Consider the following 18,309-nt stretch of genomic DNA (forward strand, 5'->3'; position numbering starts at 1 on the left):
CTGTTCAACTATTCTTGATATTACAGTGGACTAAAGAGGATGGACATAGAACTGCCACCTCTGCTGTCCCTAACCTGTTTGTTCCATTGAACACCAATCCAAAGGAGGTCCAAGAAATGAGGAACAAGGTTTGTAATAGCAGTAAAATAACTTTTTCTTGGTCATCACAACAATTAAGTTGTGTACTTTTAATGAAATAACTTTCTTTGCTATAGTGAAATTTTTTGGTACTGTCCTGCCCCTTTATAACTAGATATGGAAGCAAGTCCTAAATGTTCTGAAGTCATCTTGGAAAAAAAATGGTATTGCTCTCAGCTATATGAAGACTTTCATTGTCTTATATTTTGTTACTGTCAGACCAGTTGCTGGCTACCTCTGAAACAGCCACCACTGAGTTTGTCATAGAATCGTAAAATGGTTTGTGTTGGAAGGGACTTTAAAGGTCATCTAGTTCCAACCCCTCTGCTGTGGGCAGGGTCACCTTCCACTAGACCAGGCTGTTCAAAGCCCCATCCAATCTGGCCTTGAACACTGCCAGGGAGGGGGCAGCCACAGCCTCTCTGGGCAGCCTGTTAAACCTGGTAGTAATTTGGTTCCCTGAGATCATAGTTTTATACTAGTGATCTATTTTCCTGTTTTGGTTTCACCAGTTGAAATTGTGACCTAGCTGTGGATCTCTCTCCATATTACATTATATTTTATTATATTATAATATACTGTGATTGTTGCAGAAATTTTTGGGGCCTTTGGAACTGCATGTTAATCTCTTTGAAATGACCTAGCAGTTAATTTTCCAGTCTTCGAATTTCAGACCTTGTTGTCACCAGTTTAACAACAGGAAAGCGTTGGATGCATTGGCATTTTTTCACTGTATTTCTTTTAAAGTATAAAATATACACTGGTATCTTGTTAATATTTAACTTGTTCTGGATTGTTTTGCTACTTCTGATGGCTGTATGGAACATGGGAGTTAGCTTTATGTCACAGGAAAATCTCTATGCAGGGGTACTAGCAGGAATACTGATTTGTTCTAAAATAATTTGTATAAGGTTGACAGAGCTTTTGCTTTTCCTGACTCAGCACTGTAAGATAATAATCACCTGAAATGAGAAGTCTGGTGAAATTGCTAAGCAGTTTCTTGGTGACTGAAGCACAAATAATGTTTTATTAAAAACTTGAATGAAGCAACTAAGAGGAGAGAAGTAAAGCTTCAAACTTTTTACTTTCCTGATGACGAGAAGGGTAGTAAACTAGAAACAAGAACAGATGATGTAGGATCCTCATACTTCCTGAAATACCAAGTATTAATAATACCTTGTGTTTGTATACTTGTATGCATGTATTTTTATATAATTGAATGTCCTTTTTAGTGGTAAAGTAGAGGTCTTCCTGGATGCATGCTTTTCTTCATTTATCTTGGAACAAGAACCAGAATATTTTAGAAATAAATTTGAGTCAGTTGGTATGAATTCTTTACCACTGTAAGATACCTAATTTAAATAGATAATACCTAGATTTCAAGATCCAGTTTCTGTTCCTATCTTCTGTGTGGAAAGAACTGGGAGTTACTAGGGATGCAACTAAAGGGATGTGTTTGAGTACTCTGGAGTGTATAGGAAGATATTTATATGCCCTTTTGAGAATATGGTCCTGACTAGATGCAAAACCTGAACGTTGTGCAGTGTTTTACAGTAAGTTCTGTAGGAAGATGATACTGTGGTGCAATATCAGTGATTAGTGGCTAGTGACAGAAACCTGTAAATGACTGGCCGGGTACAATAGACTTATATAAATATGGGCTCTCTGCTTCTTTTCTCTCCTCATGTTTCTTCACAAACTGGGCTTGTCTGTTGCCTAATCTGTAGCGTTTTACCATGAGCCAGTACTAAAACGCAAAGGACAGTACCTGCTGTGGTACTTAAAAGACTAAATTCTGAGAAATGTGAGGAAGCAACTAGGAACCTGAGCACATATCTTCAAGTGGTGTTTATAAGCACAGCTTTTGATGGGTAGGGCTATAGCAGTCAACACTGGTTGCAGCCTGTTGGCAGGTTCACCCACCCCCTTTTCAAATAAGAAAATGTGGTTCACTTTTGTCTGTTGTTCATGTGTCTGTGTTCTGCTGCTTTCCTTTACAGATCCGAGAGCAGAATTTACAAGATATTAAAACTGCAGGCCCTCAATCACAGGTTCTTTCTGGGGTGGTTGTGGACAGGAGTCTTGTACAGGTGAGAGTATAAAATGCCTCAAACTATTAGCTTAAAGTTAGTCTACGATATCCTATGCTTTCACCTAATATATCACTATAAAATTATTCTTTAATTGGCAGAGAGTAACTGTTTATAAGGTAAGTCTTAGAGGTAACACCATTGTCTTTGCGAGAGTGCTCAGGGTCAGAAATTTAAGAGGCTTCAGCCATGTAGCCCAAGCATGTCTGTGGAGGATGCTTCTTGGCTTTTTTGCTGAATGTAATGCATGAAATTCAGAAGGCTTATTTATATGGGTTAGATTCATGTTCAAAACTAGTTGGGCTTTGTGACAACTTTTTGTTTGTTTGTTTTCCAAGTTTATGTACCTTGAAGTATTAATACGGGGCACAGCAGGCTCACTATGGGGCAGTAGTGTTGTGTGTTCAGTATGTTTTATCATGCTTCGTAATATTTTGTTTGAAGAGCAGTCTGGAAAAAAGCTATTATGCATCAGTAAAACTTAAAAGCAGTATATCTGGATATTTAAAAGACTTTATGAATCATAGCTCAAAGTAAAGTAAGAATTGGAGCTATACAGTTATACTGTGTAGCTGAATGACTTTAAAGCTCTATATATGCGAGTGCTTTAACTGCCCCAGATAAGTATTTTCTGATGTACTTTTTAAAGTTTGGCGAGTCTTACCATGTCCATAGCATTATTCATGTTGAGTGTCATATTGTGTGCATGTCAGTTCATTGTCATTTGCAATTTTATCTACCAGTTACTGTTTCTTTGCATGTTTTTAGCAAGCATCATAATGCTTTTGGTTGATGTTTTAAAGCCTGGGCTCGGTTTGCTCTGTTTACTCAATTTACTGTTGCAGGATGCTCCCCTCTCAGACTGTACGGAATCTATTGAAGGGCTCGATCTCACAGAGCAGGCCTTTAGTCCCGCTAAATCTCTGTCTGTTAGAAAGGTACTGCCCTGTCATACTGCTCTAAATGCTGTTGTTCACCCTTCATTTTACCTCTTCCTTACCCTGACCTTTTCCCTCTGTTAGCTAATGATTTGGCTAGACAAGAAGAAAAAATAGATGGATCTCCAAATTACGTATATGCAACTATACAAGCAGTTACTTTACCCTGTTAAAGTATCTTTTAAGGATTTTGATCTTTGTAGAAGCTGGTGAGGAAACACTTTTGATGTTAAGGTGCTGATTAGGTTCTGCATATAGTGGGCTTCTTTGCGTATGCTCTTAGTGTTGAAATACTCTAATTTGAGATCCATTTTGAATTAGCTTAATCTCAGCCTGATTACATCAGTGTAATTCCGAAGATATCCACATGTTCAGAGTGTCATGCTGACAAACGCTGTCAACTTCTGATCCTCCATTGCTAGAAGTCTTGTTTCCTTAAAACTTCCTGTGGTTATCTACAAGAGTTGCTGAGTAATGCCCCAACTCCCAGAATCGATTGGCTTTCAAAGATGTATTCATGCTTACGTAATATACTTTAAATACAGAATAAATTCAAGAGATGCGTGTATGGTTGGGGTGGGCAGTCCTCAGGCTGAGTAAACAGGAACAATGGTTTGCACATTGGTAACCATCTGTCCTTAGCTGTCTTTCTCTCCCAGGTTTTGAAGGAGCCTCTTAGAGGTGATCTAACATGGAAGCACAGTGTGTCAAGCATCAGTATGTCTTCTGCTCCAGTATTTTATCTAAAAGATTCTTAAATCTTGGTTTAGGTTATGCCTAACATCTCATTATCAGAATAGCTTTCCCATCAAAAACCAGAATACTTTGAATTACATCATTGTTACAAATCTCATGAATTTATAACACTCTGTAGTGTAATGAGCCAGTTTGTATTACAGATTGTTGTAACATACTAAGAATTTGATAAAGATGTTTTTCAGATTACAGTTTGTTTTATCCATGTTCTGAAAGGAAAAATAAGAAAACACTATTTCCAGATTTAAGATGAAAAATGAAGCCCGAGTCTTCCAGGCAGTACATGCCTCTTATTCTCTGCTTAATAGTACCGTCAAAGTGAAAAATTATTTTTGATAGCCATCCGTTAGTTATCACAACACATGTGGTTTATTTTATCAGTGATGTGGAAGGTATCTTTCAAGTATTATTTTTGAATAAAGGCATCATCTTTCTATAAAACTAGTCAAATATTTTACATGCATTTTTGTAGATGGCAAGGAACCAGCAAAAGGTCTATTGGTTATATGATTTTGCTTAGCAGTATAATGTTAGGGTTTAGATGTCCAAATGATGTGTTTCCTTTTTGTGGTGTCACAAAAGTGCTTTCCTCATGAAATAATGTGTAGAATTAGATCACAATGTTAATTACAGTAGGAATGGCCTCTTTCATAATCTTTATATGGATTGTGACCTGAACGCTTAATAAATGGGGTGGGGGTGTGGGTGTGACAACAAAAATACAAAAATACCCCAAAACAAACAAAGAAACAACAACAAAAAGTCAAAAAACCCAACAAACCAAACAACAAAAAACCCCACAAACGACATTTTCGAGAAAGATTATGCCAATAATCAGTCATGTATTGTTAAACAAAGGAAGTATAAGCAATCTTATGATGACCACATAAACCTCACATGAAACTTTGAATGAAACTTTGAGGCGACCTGTACATCAAGGACTTTTGGGTGCCAAATAATAACAAGTTCTCAATTGACAAATTCTTTGACACTCAATTACTGTTAAAGTAAAAAGTTCCATCTGATTGCAGTAACATTTAAAATGTATTATGTTTTCAGTTAACGTTGAGATTTATATAGAATACTAATGCGCACTATTTCGGATGAAAAAAATCCTGTACAGTATGCATGTAATGCTTTGAGTCTTCTGTGCCTATGGCTGCAGTAGTAAATACTCCATTTTGCCTTGTCACTTGCTTTGTCCATGTTCTGAGAAGTCCTGGCCATGTTGCAACACAAGTTCCTTGTGCATCGTGTAGTTTTATTCATGTCATAGACTTGGTTAACTAAGCTTCTGCTGCAGTCTTGGCTGAATGAGAGGGAATGTTGGTTATTCTTACCAGTGACCATTCTGCAATCTGATGTTAAAAAAAAAAAAAATTCACAAGAATTTTCAAGAATTTTAAGTAAAAGGGGAATGACCCATTTCATGTTTCTTCCTTTAGAATGGAAACTCTGTGGCTTTGTTTTTCATGAAGAGCCTCTCAGTTCTGCCCCAGGGGTGGCACTGTGTTTTAATGGTGACTTCTACATGAACAATACTTTAAGAATCTTGGGGGTTTTGGATAAAAGCACTGTGATAATGCCGTATAGTGTTAAGAGCAATTGTTAATTTTAGACAATTATTATAAACCTACTGTCTGATTGTGAGAAAAATTGGTATGTATAAGGTGCCAGTTTTGCTCATGTCCATCCCTGAGAACAAGATTAAGTGCTTGCCTGTTAAATGATGGTCACCTCATAGCAGTTTTGAATTTTTCTCTGAAAGCAAGGTTTGCTTTATCAAAATGACTTGATAATCTAAAATTTCCTTGTAGGATATGTGAGGTCCAAGCTTAGTATGAAAGTACATTGTGTATTATTAGCTGTAAATTCCTTTCCCTTTGTTGGATCTTTGTGGGAGAGTATGCCCCTACAAAATCCTCAGGAGTGAAAATATATTCTGTTCATGAATGTACTCTATCCATTATTTTTTACAGTGGAGAAAATGCTGTTGATATTCAGGTGTTTACACACGCAATCAGACTTCAAATAGTCATCAAAATAGTACTAGAATCATCATCAAATTAATACTAGTATCAGCATAATTCAGATCAAATCACTAGAACATTAATTTTTTTGCATGTCATCCCGTGTTGAAACAGTTTCTTATACAGGAATTTATTCCCTCTCTACAGGCTCTCTAATACTAGAAGCCACTCCAGACCAGTTTTCTTGTTCAGTTTTTCTGAATGTTCATAGGAATCTCTGAATGGCATGGACAGGTTGATGGCTCTGCAAAGTCTGTCTATTTTAGTGTCATATTTAACAATCTCAAATATATTCTGTGCTGTCTTTTTAGTCCTTTATACTCATTTTCCTTTTGTGCTGTGTTACTCTTTTTGGTTTGTGTTGTATATTTTTATTTGAATTCTTCGAAGGCTGCTCTGTGGCTTATTCTGTGAAGCAATGCATCTCCTACTTTGATTTGTACATGTTTTAGAGTAATTATGTTGCAGACTTACTAACATACTACTATAATTTATTTTCCCCATAGAATCAGTCCTTCTACCCTTAATTTCATAGTGGTCTTTGAACTGCTTCCATATTATTGATACTGAGCAAAACTGGATCTGTTAATCTGAGAACAGTTTTTAGCAGATCAAAGGTTTGCCTTTATGGTGTCTCATGTGATTTTTCTGCTTTTACAGTCCAAAAAACTCAAGTGCATTTTCTTTGTAATACATAATCTGCTTGCTGTCGTTGCTCTGATCTTTTCACTATTATTTCTCTTGGGTCAAAGATACTCAGCCTAGTACAAATACTTGTTTGCATTGATTGTGGGTGTGGGTTTTGTGTGTGTTTGGGTTTGGTTTGTTGTTTTTTGTTTGTTTTTTAATTTAGTAAATGTGATAAGCTTGATGCACTGCTTTTATTCCCAAATAGGGAATAGGTACAAAGGTTAACAAAGGTACTCTCTTAAGGAGGAGAATACATAATGCCAGTGCACTAGTCATCTTGCTGCAAGCTGTGTGTCTAGCTCTTGTCATTATTAAATTGATAGGCATTCAGTAAAATTTTGTTTCAGGTGCAAGTTGTTCTACCCAGTCATTCTGGATTTAACTTGCAGAGACAGGATACAAAGATTCTTAAACATTCCAGGGATACCAGTGTGTGCTGTCTGTCTTGTGTTCTGTTGACTTTTATAATCCTAGAAACTGCCTGAGATCAGGGCTTTACAAGCCCCTGCTACTTACTGCTGAGTTTCAGTTAAAACTAGGTATTTACTTTGAAGGGTGGGCAGAGATAGAGGGGAATATAAAGTTGCCACGGGCACCAATTTTCTGCCATCATTAAAAGCTGGGACCTGTAGTTTTGAGGGTGTTTTACATTTGCTACAAAACAATTAGGATTTGTACAAAGGTTGATGTGTTTATGGCTTTTTTTCTGCATTATCCTGTAAGAAAAGCTGTGACTATCAAATTGGAGGTTTTCTGGTATTAGCACAGCTGGTGTTTAATGGACATAGTTCAGAAAAGGCTTTTGACATTTTACTGACATTCTGTATCTGAGACAAGAGTTCCTCTTATTTTATGGAGAAATGGAGGCAATCTATAATGTTTAGAGATGTTTCTCTCCTGCAGTTCCCTTCAGGATCTTACAGTGGATACTTGTTGTTATCCTGTTTGTTCTGCAGTAGTTCCCACTGGTGTCTGCTTCCTGAAGAGCAGCCCAGATTCTAACAACCAGCTGTTCTTACCTCCCTGGATTGCTCTAGACCAGATTTCTGGAGAATCTCTCATGAGGCTTCCAGAAATACCTAATTGCTCTTGTCCTCATTCCATCTGGACATTCTTGTCTGTCACCTTTTTGGTGCTGACACCTTGTCCACAGCAGCTCTTAGCACCCAAAGCAGTGTTCTGTCTAATTTCATCTTCAGTTTTACAGTGAAGATCTCATGCTTGTCCATCAAGTATGGACATGGAATGGAATGTTTGTCTCTGTTCAGGTGCTGTTTACTTTTGAACTGTGCTTTCTAACACTTTCTTTCCAATATTGGTACAAATAACATTTGAATATGACGATGACTTGGGCCAATCGATAAACCATACTCACTTGGTAATGGAATTCAAATACCTCTTTCCAACAATGAAGACAATTCAGGTATCACAGTGACACGAGGCACAGACCACACATCAGTCATTCCCACACTAGTGTCAGCAGAGTTCTGTATGTTCAGTGAAAAAAACAAATGCTTAACCAAGTCACTTGAAAGATACATCGGCTCTCCAGGCAAGCATCTTCCATAGCCGAGACAATGAAAAGCCAATGGCTTTAGGCTTTACTATATGATTAGTGTAGAAAACTAAAAACCTTAGCATTAGAGAATCTCTGATGCAGCTGCTTTTGTCCATTGGAGCTTACTGTGCTTAGAATTGCCAATGTTTTATTTTTATTTGTATAACTTTTTATCTGGCTTGTATGACAGATGTTATAGACATAACTATGCTAACTTGTATAAGACTACAGTTAACTAATTACGTAAAAATTGTTTGTAATAAACTGTTAATCTGGAGTACACAGAACACATACAAGATGGCTTTTTACAATAACATCTGTTAGATGTTATGTAGTAGCCACTAGAAATGGCTTTTCCCTTAATAAAAATAAAGCAACAGAAAAAACCCACCACCAAAACAAAACAAAACACCCCAAAACAAACCACAAACAAAAATGTCTCAGCTGAGTCCTCTGAACTTCTACAGGTATTCTGTGCCCAGATTGCTGTGCAGTTGGGCCTGGTATCCTGTTTCTTTTGTGAGGAGAAAAAGAAACTTGATACTTCAAGTGTAATTCAGCTAGACTGTTTGGCTGCTGTTTGATTTCCTGCTTAATGGTGGATATTACCTGGTGGAAACACTGATGTGTCTGTAAGAGTAATTAATGAGACCTGTTTTCTCCTTTCTATTAACCTGCTGTTGATTAATTTTAAAAAAAAAAAAAAAATCTATTTTTTTTAAATCTAAAATTAAAATAAATATAGCAGTTTTGAGATTACCTTTTTGTTTTGTTTTTGGTTGCTTTGTAGCCTCTGCAGTTTTCAGGGTTCTGCAAGTTACTGCTTGATTGCAGATGTATCTTAATTTTCTTTTGTCAGGGAGAACTGGTGACTGCATCAAAGGCAATAATTGAGAAAGAATATCAACCGAAGGTCATAGTGAGCACAACAGGACCAAATCCCTTCAATAAACTCACTGATCGAGAACTGGAAGAATATCGCAAAGAAGTAGAAAGAAAGCAGAAGGGACCAGAAGGTTGGTTTCTCTGTGTGTGTTTTTTCTGCAGTAGACTATAACGGCAAGTTTATTACTAATTGGAAGGTGGGCTACCTGCAAAGGCCATGGACACATTATTCAGCTTTTGTGTGTTTCAGTTTTTCCAGTGTGAATTAGAAATTTAGAAAGCATATTGGAGATGGAATGTGCGATCTAAGTGTTAATGGAGTATTCTGTAAAATGCATAGATCTTAGTTTAAATATTATCCTAGTAGACAAACTAGGTGTTCAGCATGGCTGGCTACTGCTATTAGGAAGTTGAACACTTGAAACTTCAGTCAGAAAATTTTTTCGGTACTGCAAAGTATTTCAGGTTGTTCCGCTTTGTTTCCCTTAATACTAGAGATAGTCTAGGGTGAGAGAATGGTGTTGCTTTTTAGCAGCAAAACTGCAGTTTTCTACGTCATTGAAAACTGTGGCTTCATTGAACAGGGAAGATACTGAACAGCATTTGATTGCTACTTGGAAATGGCCCATCACACAGAGTTTCTAAATTATCATAGAATTATGAGGGAATTGTGCTGTAACAAGAGGTCGTTGCTGCATCTGAAGTGGTTTTCCTGCTTTACTTCTGTATAGTTTTAAGGGATGATACTTAGGATGCTTATCTGCTGTTAGGTTTTGAATTAGAGTGATGCAGGAACCAGAAGGGACATTTCTTTTGCAGTGTGTGCTCCCTGCTTCTGCTTTTCAGTTGCACAATGTAGGAACGGTTATAGATTGTTTGTGTTCAGTAGTTCACGAAGTACTGGACCATGTCGGGTGGGATACTCTGCTGTTACGCCTGTATAACTGCATACGTTTATTCTCTCAGTAACATTGCTACATCCTTCTTAGATAAGATATCAAAATATGGAGAGACTGTGTTACTGAGACAGACACCAGCTGGGGAACAGAGTACATTGCTTAGAAATCAGCCCATCAGTGAACAAAATACATCAGATAAAAAATCTCTGGATTTGAAAGGCAGATCAAAAACCTTTCAAGGAACAGATACGAAGACTTTACAGGATCGTGACGTGTCATCACTATCTAAATCTTTAGATAACACTCAGTTTGCTGCATGGGTTTCTTGTCAGACCACGCAGCAAGTCATCACACATCTTAACCGAGAAGAGCCAGATGGGCAGAAGTCCTCCCATAAGGAATTTCATACTGCAGTGATCAAAGCGTTAAGGTCCAATCCTGACCTTTTGGCTGAGGCCTCAGGTATTACTAACATGGTACAGTTGCGCTTGCGATCTAAGGAACAACCTCTTTATCTACACCGTTTGGAGATTCTGTCAGTTGACTCTCATCTGTGGGACTGATTTCACTTTTAATTGTGTAGGTGAACTGTACGGAGCAATGTTTTAATCTTGTTCCGGATATATGGTGAACTCCATTAATGTTTGCCTTTGGATCTAGGGCTGTTTAAACCTGGCAGCAAGGGGGGGACCCTCCTTACTAATAACAAATACACAAACCACTGTGAAATCTGGTTTGAATCATTTAATTACTGCATGTTTCTCTGATTATCTGTGCAGTCTTCTCTTCTTTTGGGATGTGATTTTGTTTACTCTTGAGTTTCAGCAATACAAAGCAAGCAAGAGAGCGTTATGTTGTGTAGGTCTGATAGCATTTCCTTCCCCCCCCCCCTTGTTTATATCTTGTGGTTTTTCCTCACAAATTTTCTTCAGAACAGCATGATAAACCAATTCATAAACAATTACATTATTCATGCTCTCTTATGAAAACAAAAACCAAAACCCACCGCAGAGCACAACTGTGACTTGAACAGTTTTGTTAATATCAAACTATCACTTAATTTTCTTTTGCTTGTTTTGGTATTCTTTAATATCCTGGCAGAATTTTGATTTGGAAAAATATATTTGTATCTTGTGTGCATGGAGCAGAAGGACACTTTTGTCTTCTCACATGCTGAAAGGTTCTGTCTGCCTTTTTAATTTCTCTTTGTCTACATCTGCAGAACCTTCCGAAGATGGCAGGCAACAGAAAGAGAGAAGTCCCCCTGACCACACCTCAGCGCGCACTCCTCCCAGTACGCCGATTAAAATAGAGGAAGGTATGTTCTTCTGATTTGGGGGCCAGGGGAAACCAGTAACTGCATCATTAGTGACTGACGCATGAAAATATATGACCTAATATCTAATAAAGGTAAATTATTCCTTGTATTTTATTTTTATACTACCTAAAATATACTATACTGAACTATGAGTGTAATAGGCGTTATGTTTACAATAATAAAGAAGTGTGCATTGATATAAAGACAAATTTTCATCTCTTCAGAATTGCCTTGTCATCTCTTGGTGTTTCTCAACTGATTTACCCTTTTGTACGTTTTCTGCGAGAAAGAATTGCTCTTTTTAAATGAAATAGTGTCTGATGGTGAACCAGACACAAATTTAGATGCTTTGGTAAATCTCCTTCACCGATTGCACATTTCTTAAACATTATTGTACTTGGATTACACCTCAGTAAATACTTTTTCCAACTCAATTTGAATCTAAATATCATTATTTGCTCACCTTATGTAGTAGTTTTAACTAAAATGAGAGCAGGGCTGGTAAAGTCTGCACTTTCCTCAAAAAAGGATAAAATAACAATCTTGAACAGGTGTAATCTAATTTTTGTCTTGTTTCCTTTACCTTGTACATTGGATATATCACTTGTCTGTTAGTCTTCCATTCACTACTTCATCTCATTCTGTTTTCTATAAGAATGGTTGCAACCATTCTTCTAACTTAACACAATGGCTGTGATGAATGCATAGATTCTCTACTTGTGCTTTTTTCTTCTTGTGGCTGCGTTACAAACAGGAGATGGATATGCTAAAGAGTACCTGTTACCATAGTAAGTATCATTCCATACTCTGACCTGCTTATGTGCTTTGCTTCACTCTTGCATCTTTGTTTACTAAGGGTTTTTTGTTGATTTTGCTTTTTTTTTTTTTAAAGCAGGCTTTTTCAGTTGAGATGCCGATTTCTTTAGTTCTTTATTTCATGCAATTCTAGGTAGTTAAAGATCCTACGTTAAAATGCACTCCCCCTTTGAAAGAGACTGCAAAAGTGACATTATGTGTCTCCATATCTGTGTGTCCGATTCCTCAGTTGAAAAAGGAATAGTCTGAAGTTGTCTTTCAGGTATAGCTGAAACAGGTCTGGGAGTTTCTGCCCCAACAGTTTGCTGCTGCCTACGCAACTTGGACCTGGTAATGAAATGCAAGAAAGTTCCTAATCTCTTCCAGTGCAGAAATGTTACCACTGACTTGATTTTAAACTTACCCAGCAGACTTCTGCACAAAAGTGGATATGGAACTACTATGTATGTTATGTATGTCTGCTGTAGGGAAATTTTAATTCCAACCAAGGAATAACAGCAAGTGCTTGGTGGCAGCAACTCCTACAGCTGTTTCAGCAAGATCTGCAAGGCTACATCAGATTATACCTTAAAGTAATAAGGATGTTTGGCCCCTTCCATTTGTATGTCCTGTTATATCCAAAAGTCAGTGTGTTTGTCATAAATATGAAAGTCAAACTACATCGTAGGCACCTGTGATGTTACTAATAAAGTTCTCAAACCTGAAAATTCTTTTAAACTGAGAGTTGTGTTCCACAAACTCTCCTAGTTCAGTAAGTTTTCCAGGACAAACATACAAAGTTTATTTTAGAGAGTAACTGGAAGTTCACGCCATGACAACTTTGGCAGGAGTTCTGTTGAATGACAGTGTTCTCGATATACAGCTGCTTCTCAACTTTTTTCCTTATATTGTTCCTACTTAAGTGTAGCTGAAGTCAGAAGACTGTTTTATGTTTAACTCAGTTACAGTCTAGTTTGTATGTTTGTCCACGTTTGTGTTGAAAAAAGCGTAAACCTTTATTTTCATAAATAATGTGAATTGTAAATACACACCAGTATTAATGTTCCTTTTCAAACTCTTATGCCACAGTATATATAAAGGGAGAGAGAGCATGGATGTAGACATGATCATTCTAAAAAACTTAAGAAATTCTGAGGTACTGCTGCATTCTTAAACTGTAAATAGGTTTTGCAGCAAGATACATTTTTAAACCTTCCTAGTTATGTTACCGAAATCCATCAAGTAGAATAGCAAGGTGTTTACATATTGTATGCTTGCTTTATCGAATGTGGAATTTGTAAATCTCCCTAATTCTGGTAAAATATTGCCCTTAGTGAGCAAGATAAACAGATGTTTGTTTGATTCCAGCATAATGTTTAGTAAAGACGATGGTAATTTGACAAACTGGGAAGGATAGCAGTCCTGGATTAATGAATTATAAAACTGTTTATATTCATGCAGTGCTGAGGCCAACTGGCAAACGCTGTTAGAATGCCTGTAGCTTCCTGTTCTTTAAGAATTTCTAATCCCTTTTTTAAAACTTTAAAAATTCTTTTTAAACATATTTTAAAAAGATAAAACTGACTGACGATCTAATATGGTGCCTGTTCTAAAAATTGGGCCAGCTAATGAATAGAATATTTTCAGTTGGAAGGCACCAACAGTGATCATCTAGTCCAACTGCCCGACCACTTCAGAGCTGACCAAAAGTTAAAGCATGTTGTTAAGGGCATTGTCCAAATGCCTCTTAAACACTGACAGGCTTGGGGCAGCGACCACCTCTCCAGGAAGCCCAGGCCAGTGTTTGACCAACCTCTCAGTAAAGAAATGCTTCCTAATGTCCTGTCTAAACCTCCCCTGGTGCAGCTTTGATCCACTCCCACATGTCCTGTCACTGGATACCAGGGAGAAGAGCTCAGCAGTGCTTTCACTTAATTCCTGAAAAGTAAAATGAAATCCAAAAAGAGTGTAGTGGTAGTGCAGAATTGTAGGTGGTGCTTCTTATAAATTTGTGTGTCACATACATATACAGGTTAAACGGGAGCTTCAGGAGGCAGTTTGTAATGTACATAATTGCTTTCTCTTTTTTACTGTTTTACATCCTGCCTGCATTATAACTTTTAAACTGCTAACTTGTGCATTCTGAGTGTTTGGCACTGAATACTAGTGTGTTTTGTTTATTTAACCTCTTAGAAGTTCATGGTGCTCTAGGCAAAACATGTTGGTTTTCTAGCAGGTATCCACAGAACAGAGACCTCTAAAATATATTAGAGGATTATTAATCCCATCTGCCAGAAATAAAAAGAATTCTCACTGTCATTTCCATAGGAAAAATGAGAAAGTACCAAGTATTTTCTGTAAGTTCTTGTGAAAGCCTTCAGTCCTTTCAAATGAAAATGAACAAGAATTTAAAAGGGGGGAAAAAATAGTTTTCTTGTGCCTTACAATGAGTATGGCCTGGATTTTGTTCTAAATTCCTCCTTCCCTAACATCAATGGGGATGTATTTCACACAACTAACGAGATACTTCTCTGCTACAGTGCAGTGATGAATATTGCAGGGAACTTCAGAAGTGCTCGTCGTTAATGTATATGCACAAAGTGAAGCTTTAAACAGAACATCTCTAAAGCTTAGTGGTGAGTGAGGAAGGTGTTACAATTGAGGGAGTAGTGGTTCACCTTTGGACCTAAAGTTATCACTAGATTTTTGATGCTCTGTTATACAGGGGTGAGTTTTGCTGTTAGATGTCACATACATTTTAAAATTTTTTTAAAAAAGCTGTATCGCATAACCCACTGAACTCATTTAATTTGATAAAACTACATGGATTTGACTTACAGGAATCCATAATATATACTCATATCTTGCAAAAGAAGTGAAGCCTTTGTGATAGGAAATCATATTCTGAAGCAACATCTGTTAAATCTCATGGAAAAATATTATGAAAATCCAAGCACTGTGATTAAAAATTGGCAAGCCAACTGTTTAGAAATCAGTGGATTTGCATGTATCGGATCATTGCAAACCAGCAATAAATTTTATCCCACCAAAAGAAAAAAGAATCAAGATACAGAATTTCATTATGCTCTCTTCAATGCCAAGGAAAACTGTAGGTTTAATTCCTGCTTACTGTACAAAAATCTCATGTCCTTGCAAATAAACCATGAGAAAAGTCTGAACAGTCCCTTCCTTGCTGGTTTACACCCACATGATGGAATTCAGCTTTATCTGTTCTGTGGCAAGAAGCTTAAAAACAAACAAAACTTTTGCATATCTTATTTCTATCTCTGTGCCCAAAGCCAAAGGAGAACAGACCTATTACAAAGGCTTTTATGCAAAGTAAATCTATTAGTTTTTTTTATAGAGCACGCTCACCATCAACTTGCTTCGCTTTCTCGGTTCTAGGGACACTTAGGTAAACTAACGGTGTCCCTGTCTGTCCATCCACTAGAGACACAGCAGGACCAGACTTACAAAGATGACAGTGACGCTGCAACTTTCAAGCAAACCCTCCCAGATCTCACCCCTGATGAGCCTTCAGAAGCACTCGGCTTCCCTCCCTTAGGAAAGGAGGAAGGGAGATGTGATGAAGATGTGCCCAAAAGCCAAACGGAATCACCTGCAGTGGAAAATAAGGAACCCCAGTCTCAACCCGCTGAAGAGCCAGTAACACCAACAGCTGAGGAGGGGACAGCAGCTGATGCAGGTAGTGATGAATCTCCAGGGAAGTCCCCATCGAAAAAGAAAAAGAAGTTTCGCACTCCTTCCTTCCTGAAGAAGAGCAAAAAGAAGAGTGACTCCTAAAGGCCAAACACACTGCAGAAACACTGTCATATTTTAAAATCCATTAACCACTAGAATGTACCAGATCGTACTGAGTGTTTTGTCTTCTTATGTAAATGAATGCAACAAGTAATCCAACCAGCCCCTCAAGTTATGGCTTGATTGTTTAAGGTTATAACCAGAAACTAGTGTCCAAAAAGGTGCTAATCCTGTGTTTTCAGCAGCTACCACAGATCTGATCCCTAATTTGTAATTAAACGTAAAAGATTTCCATGAGGAAGGCATTGAATCACTTTTTTTAATTTAAAGCCCGCACTGCTTTACGAAAGAATAAAAAAATGTTCATGATTAAAAATAAAAGACGTATTGCTTACCATGAGAAGCATTATTTTCCAATATTCTGTTCCAAGTCACAAGTAAATTTCTTCTTAAATACTGACTTTTAGAGAGGTTGCTTTTGCAGTGGTGTTTTCAAGGGGGATGTATTCTTGAACTGACATGTAAACTTCTGCAAGCTTGTGATCACAGACCATGTTCTAATCAAGCTTTGAGGCTATCCATTCCTTCCTCTCTTTCTCCCCTCTGACTATTGTAACAACATGAAGGTGTTTTTTACTTTGTTTTATTTTATAACTGGCACATGAAATCATCTTTGATGTCTAGGACTGAAATAACTGTGGTGTGTTCCACTCATGTTGTGCATTGAAAGAGCCCAATCTGATTTCTGGTGAATAGAGTCTGAGGGAAATTGTCTTTCAATCTTGCCTCCCTAAGAGTCAGTCATATGGTAATTTGGCTGTTAGAAAAGGTTAAAAAGTACCTGTATTAAAAGTATTTTGGAAGTTTTTCAGCTGGTGGTGTGAAGCATGGGCAGTTGTATTTTGGGCCTTAGCACAGGGGTTTTTTTCCCTCTTAAAAATCCCTTGGGTGCACATGCAGACCCGCTGCGTGTAAACCCTATTTGCAGCCTTTTGTGTTTGTTCCTTCCCACGATAAAAATGTAAATGCATTACACTGAATATTTAACCTTGTTTAATATTAATTATTTTCACTTACAAAAACTGGCATTTCTTTAATTATTTTTTTCTTTGTTGCCAGCAGTAAAGTACAGAAATCCCAAGTAACCTTAAAGATGTATTTTCACAGTTTGCTATAAATGTTTGTTTAATATGTAGCATGGTAAAGAAAATCACTTTCACCACTGATTTCACTATTTTGCAGTTATTGCCATGCTTCTGTCTATCACTTAATTGTAAAAGTAGTTTAAGATCAGACAGGTAAAGCTTGCAGGAATTCTCCAGACCTGTGTGTAATTACCCCAGCCAGAAGCAGGGAAGGCTGGTAGCCATTTCTGGTTTCAGCAGCAGACACCATTGACACCCCTGCGTGGGAGAGGGAAACACACTGACTCACAGTAAGTGTCTGTAACAACACAGAATATGGATGTAACCTTTTAGGACAATATTAAACATTGCAATTGGTAAAATAGAAAACTAACGCCTTACATTCATGCAGCAGAAAGCATCAAAGGGGAGAGGTGGGCTGAGCGGTTGGACGCAGCTACGGCTGGAAGAGGCCTAGGTTAGGCTGGGAGGTGCTGGTACCTCGGGCTGGTTTCTGGCAGCGAAGGGGAAACAGCTGAAAGGGGAATTAGAGCTGTAAAGCTTCAGCTGAGAGAAGAGTTTCGAGGTAGGAATTGGTATGGTGAGGAATGTGAGGTCACCTGTTGTGGAAGGGGTAGAGGTGGGGTGGAACCGAGCAGCAGTGACACCGTGCGGGAGAGCCCCTGGACAGCGATGTGTAGTCAGGACTGCATGGCACGAATGGCTTTCAGCTTGTACTTAACCTTGTATGTCTCTGTACACTAGGAAGCATACAATACTTATTTTGCTAAATTGTGTTTTATTGCAGGGTCGTAACTCAATGACTAATTGCTATATGTTTCAGTTCTTCAATGGAGTCCCTCCATCTATCTTGACCACATATGCAATGACTCTTAATTTCTAATTTTGTAGTTTGTTCTTTTAATTCTTTGTATTACAATATGAAACGTAGTCATGTATGGTATGGTTACACACTTTGGGGCAGAATAAAGTCCTGTATTTTTCTTTCTTTCTTGTATCATTAAGTTCTACTCACAAATAAAACTCTTTAAAAAAAAAAAAGTCTTCTGCTCTTGTACAGATTTATGCTGTTGCCTGTTGAATTTAATTTGCTCCATTTTCTTTTAATGATTAATGCGTGGAGTATTTTCTGAGATGCATTAAAGCAGTCATTGCTCAGTCGGCTACTGCAGGGCTTCCTTCCCCCAGCTGGCCAGGAGGCAGAACTGGGGGGGTCCTTCCCCCACCCCTCCTGCCTGGGAGTCAGCACTGTGAGTGCTGGAGGTTGGCTCCTGCCAGGAGGCTTTTGGCACCTCAGGTGGAGTT

The 18,309-nt window shown here is 37.8% G+C and overlaps 1 protein-coding gene across 16 annotated transcripts in view; it reads left to right on the forward strand.

The window, feature by feature from the left end:
* Window positions 1–18,063, forward strand: part of ADD1 (adducin 1) — a 66,643-nt gene extending 48,580 nt beyond the window's left edge. For 4 of the 16 annotated variants that reach the window (XM_074865626.1, XM_074865631.1, XM_074865629.1 and 1 more), the window contains exons 11-17: window positions 27–128; window positions 2,139–2,228; window positions 3,074–3,166; window positions 9,060–9,216; window positions 10,075–10,446; window positions 11,207–11,302; window positions 15,549–18,063. In XM_074865626.1, the coding sequence (XP_074721727.1) occupies window positions 27–128; window positions 2,139–2,228; window positions 3,074–3,166; window positions 9,060–9,216; window positions 10,075–10,446; window positions 11,207–11,302; window positions 15,549–15,901 (1,263 nt within the window). In that variant the 3' untranslated portion in view covers window positions 15,902–18,063. Of the gene's footprint in view, window positions 1–26; window positions 129–2,138; window positions 2,229–3,073; window positions 3,167–9,059; window positions 9,217–10,074; window positions 10,447–11,206; window positions 11,303–12,056; window positions 12,092–15,548 lie in introns of those variants that run through there. The other 12 variants (XM_074865630.1, XM_074865632.1, XM_074865634.1 and 9 more) reach the window with 7 other exon arrangements.
* The last annotated feature ends 246 nt before the right edge of the window (window positions 18,064–18,309 follow it).

Source organism: Strix uralensis, chromosome 4 (assembly GCF_047716275.1).
Source record: "Strix uralensis isolate ZFMK-TIS-50842 chromosome 4, bStrUra1, whole genome shotgun sequence".
NCBI classification, from domain to species: Eukaryota; Metazoa; Chordata; class Aves; order Strigiformes; family Strigidae; genus Strix; species Strix uralensis.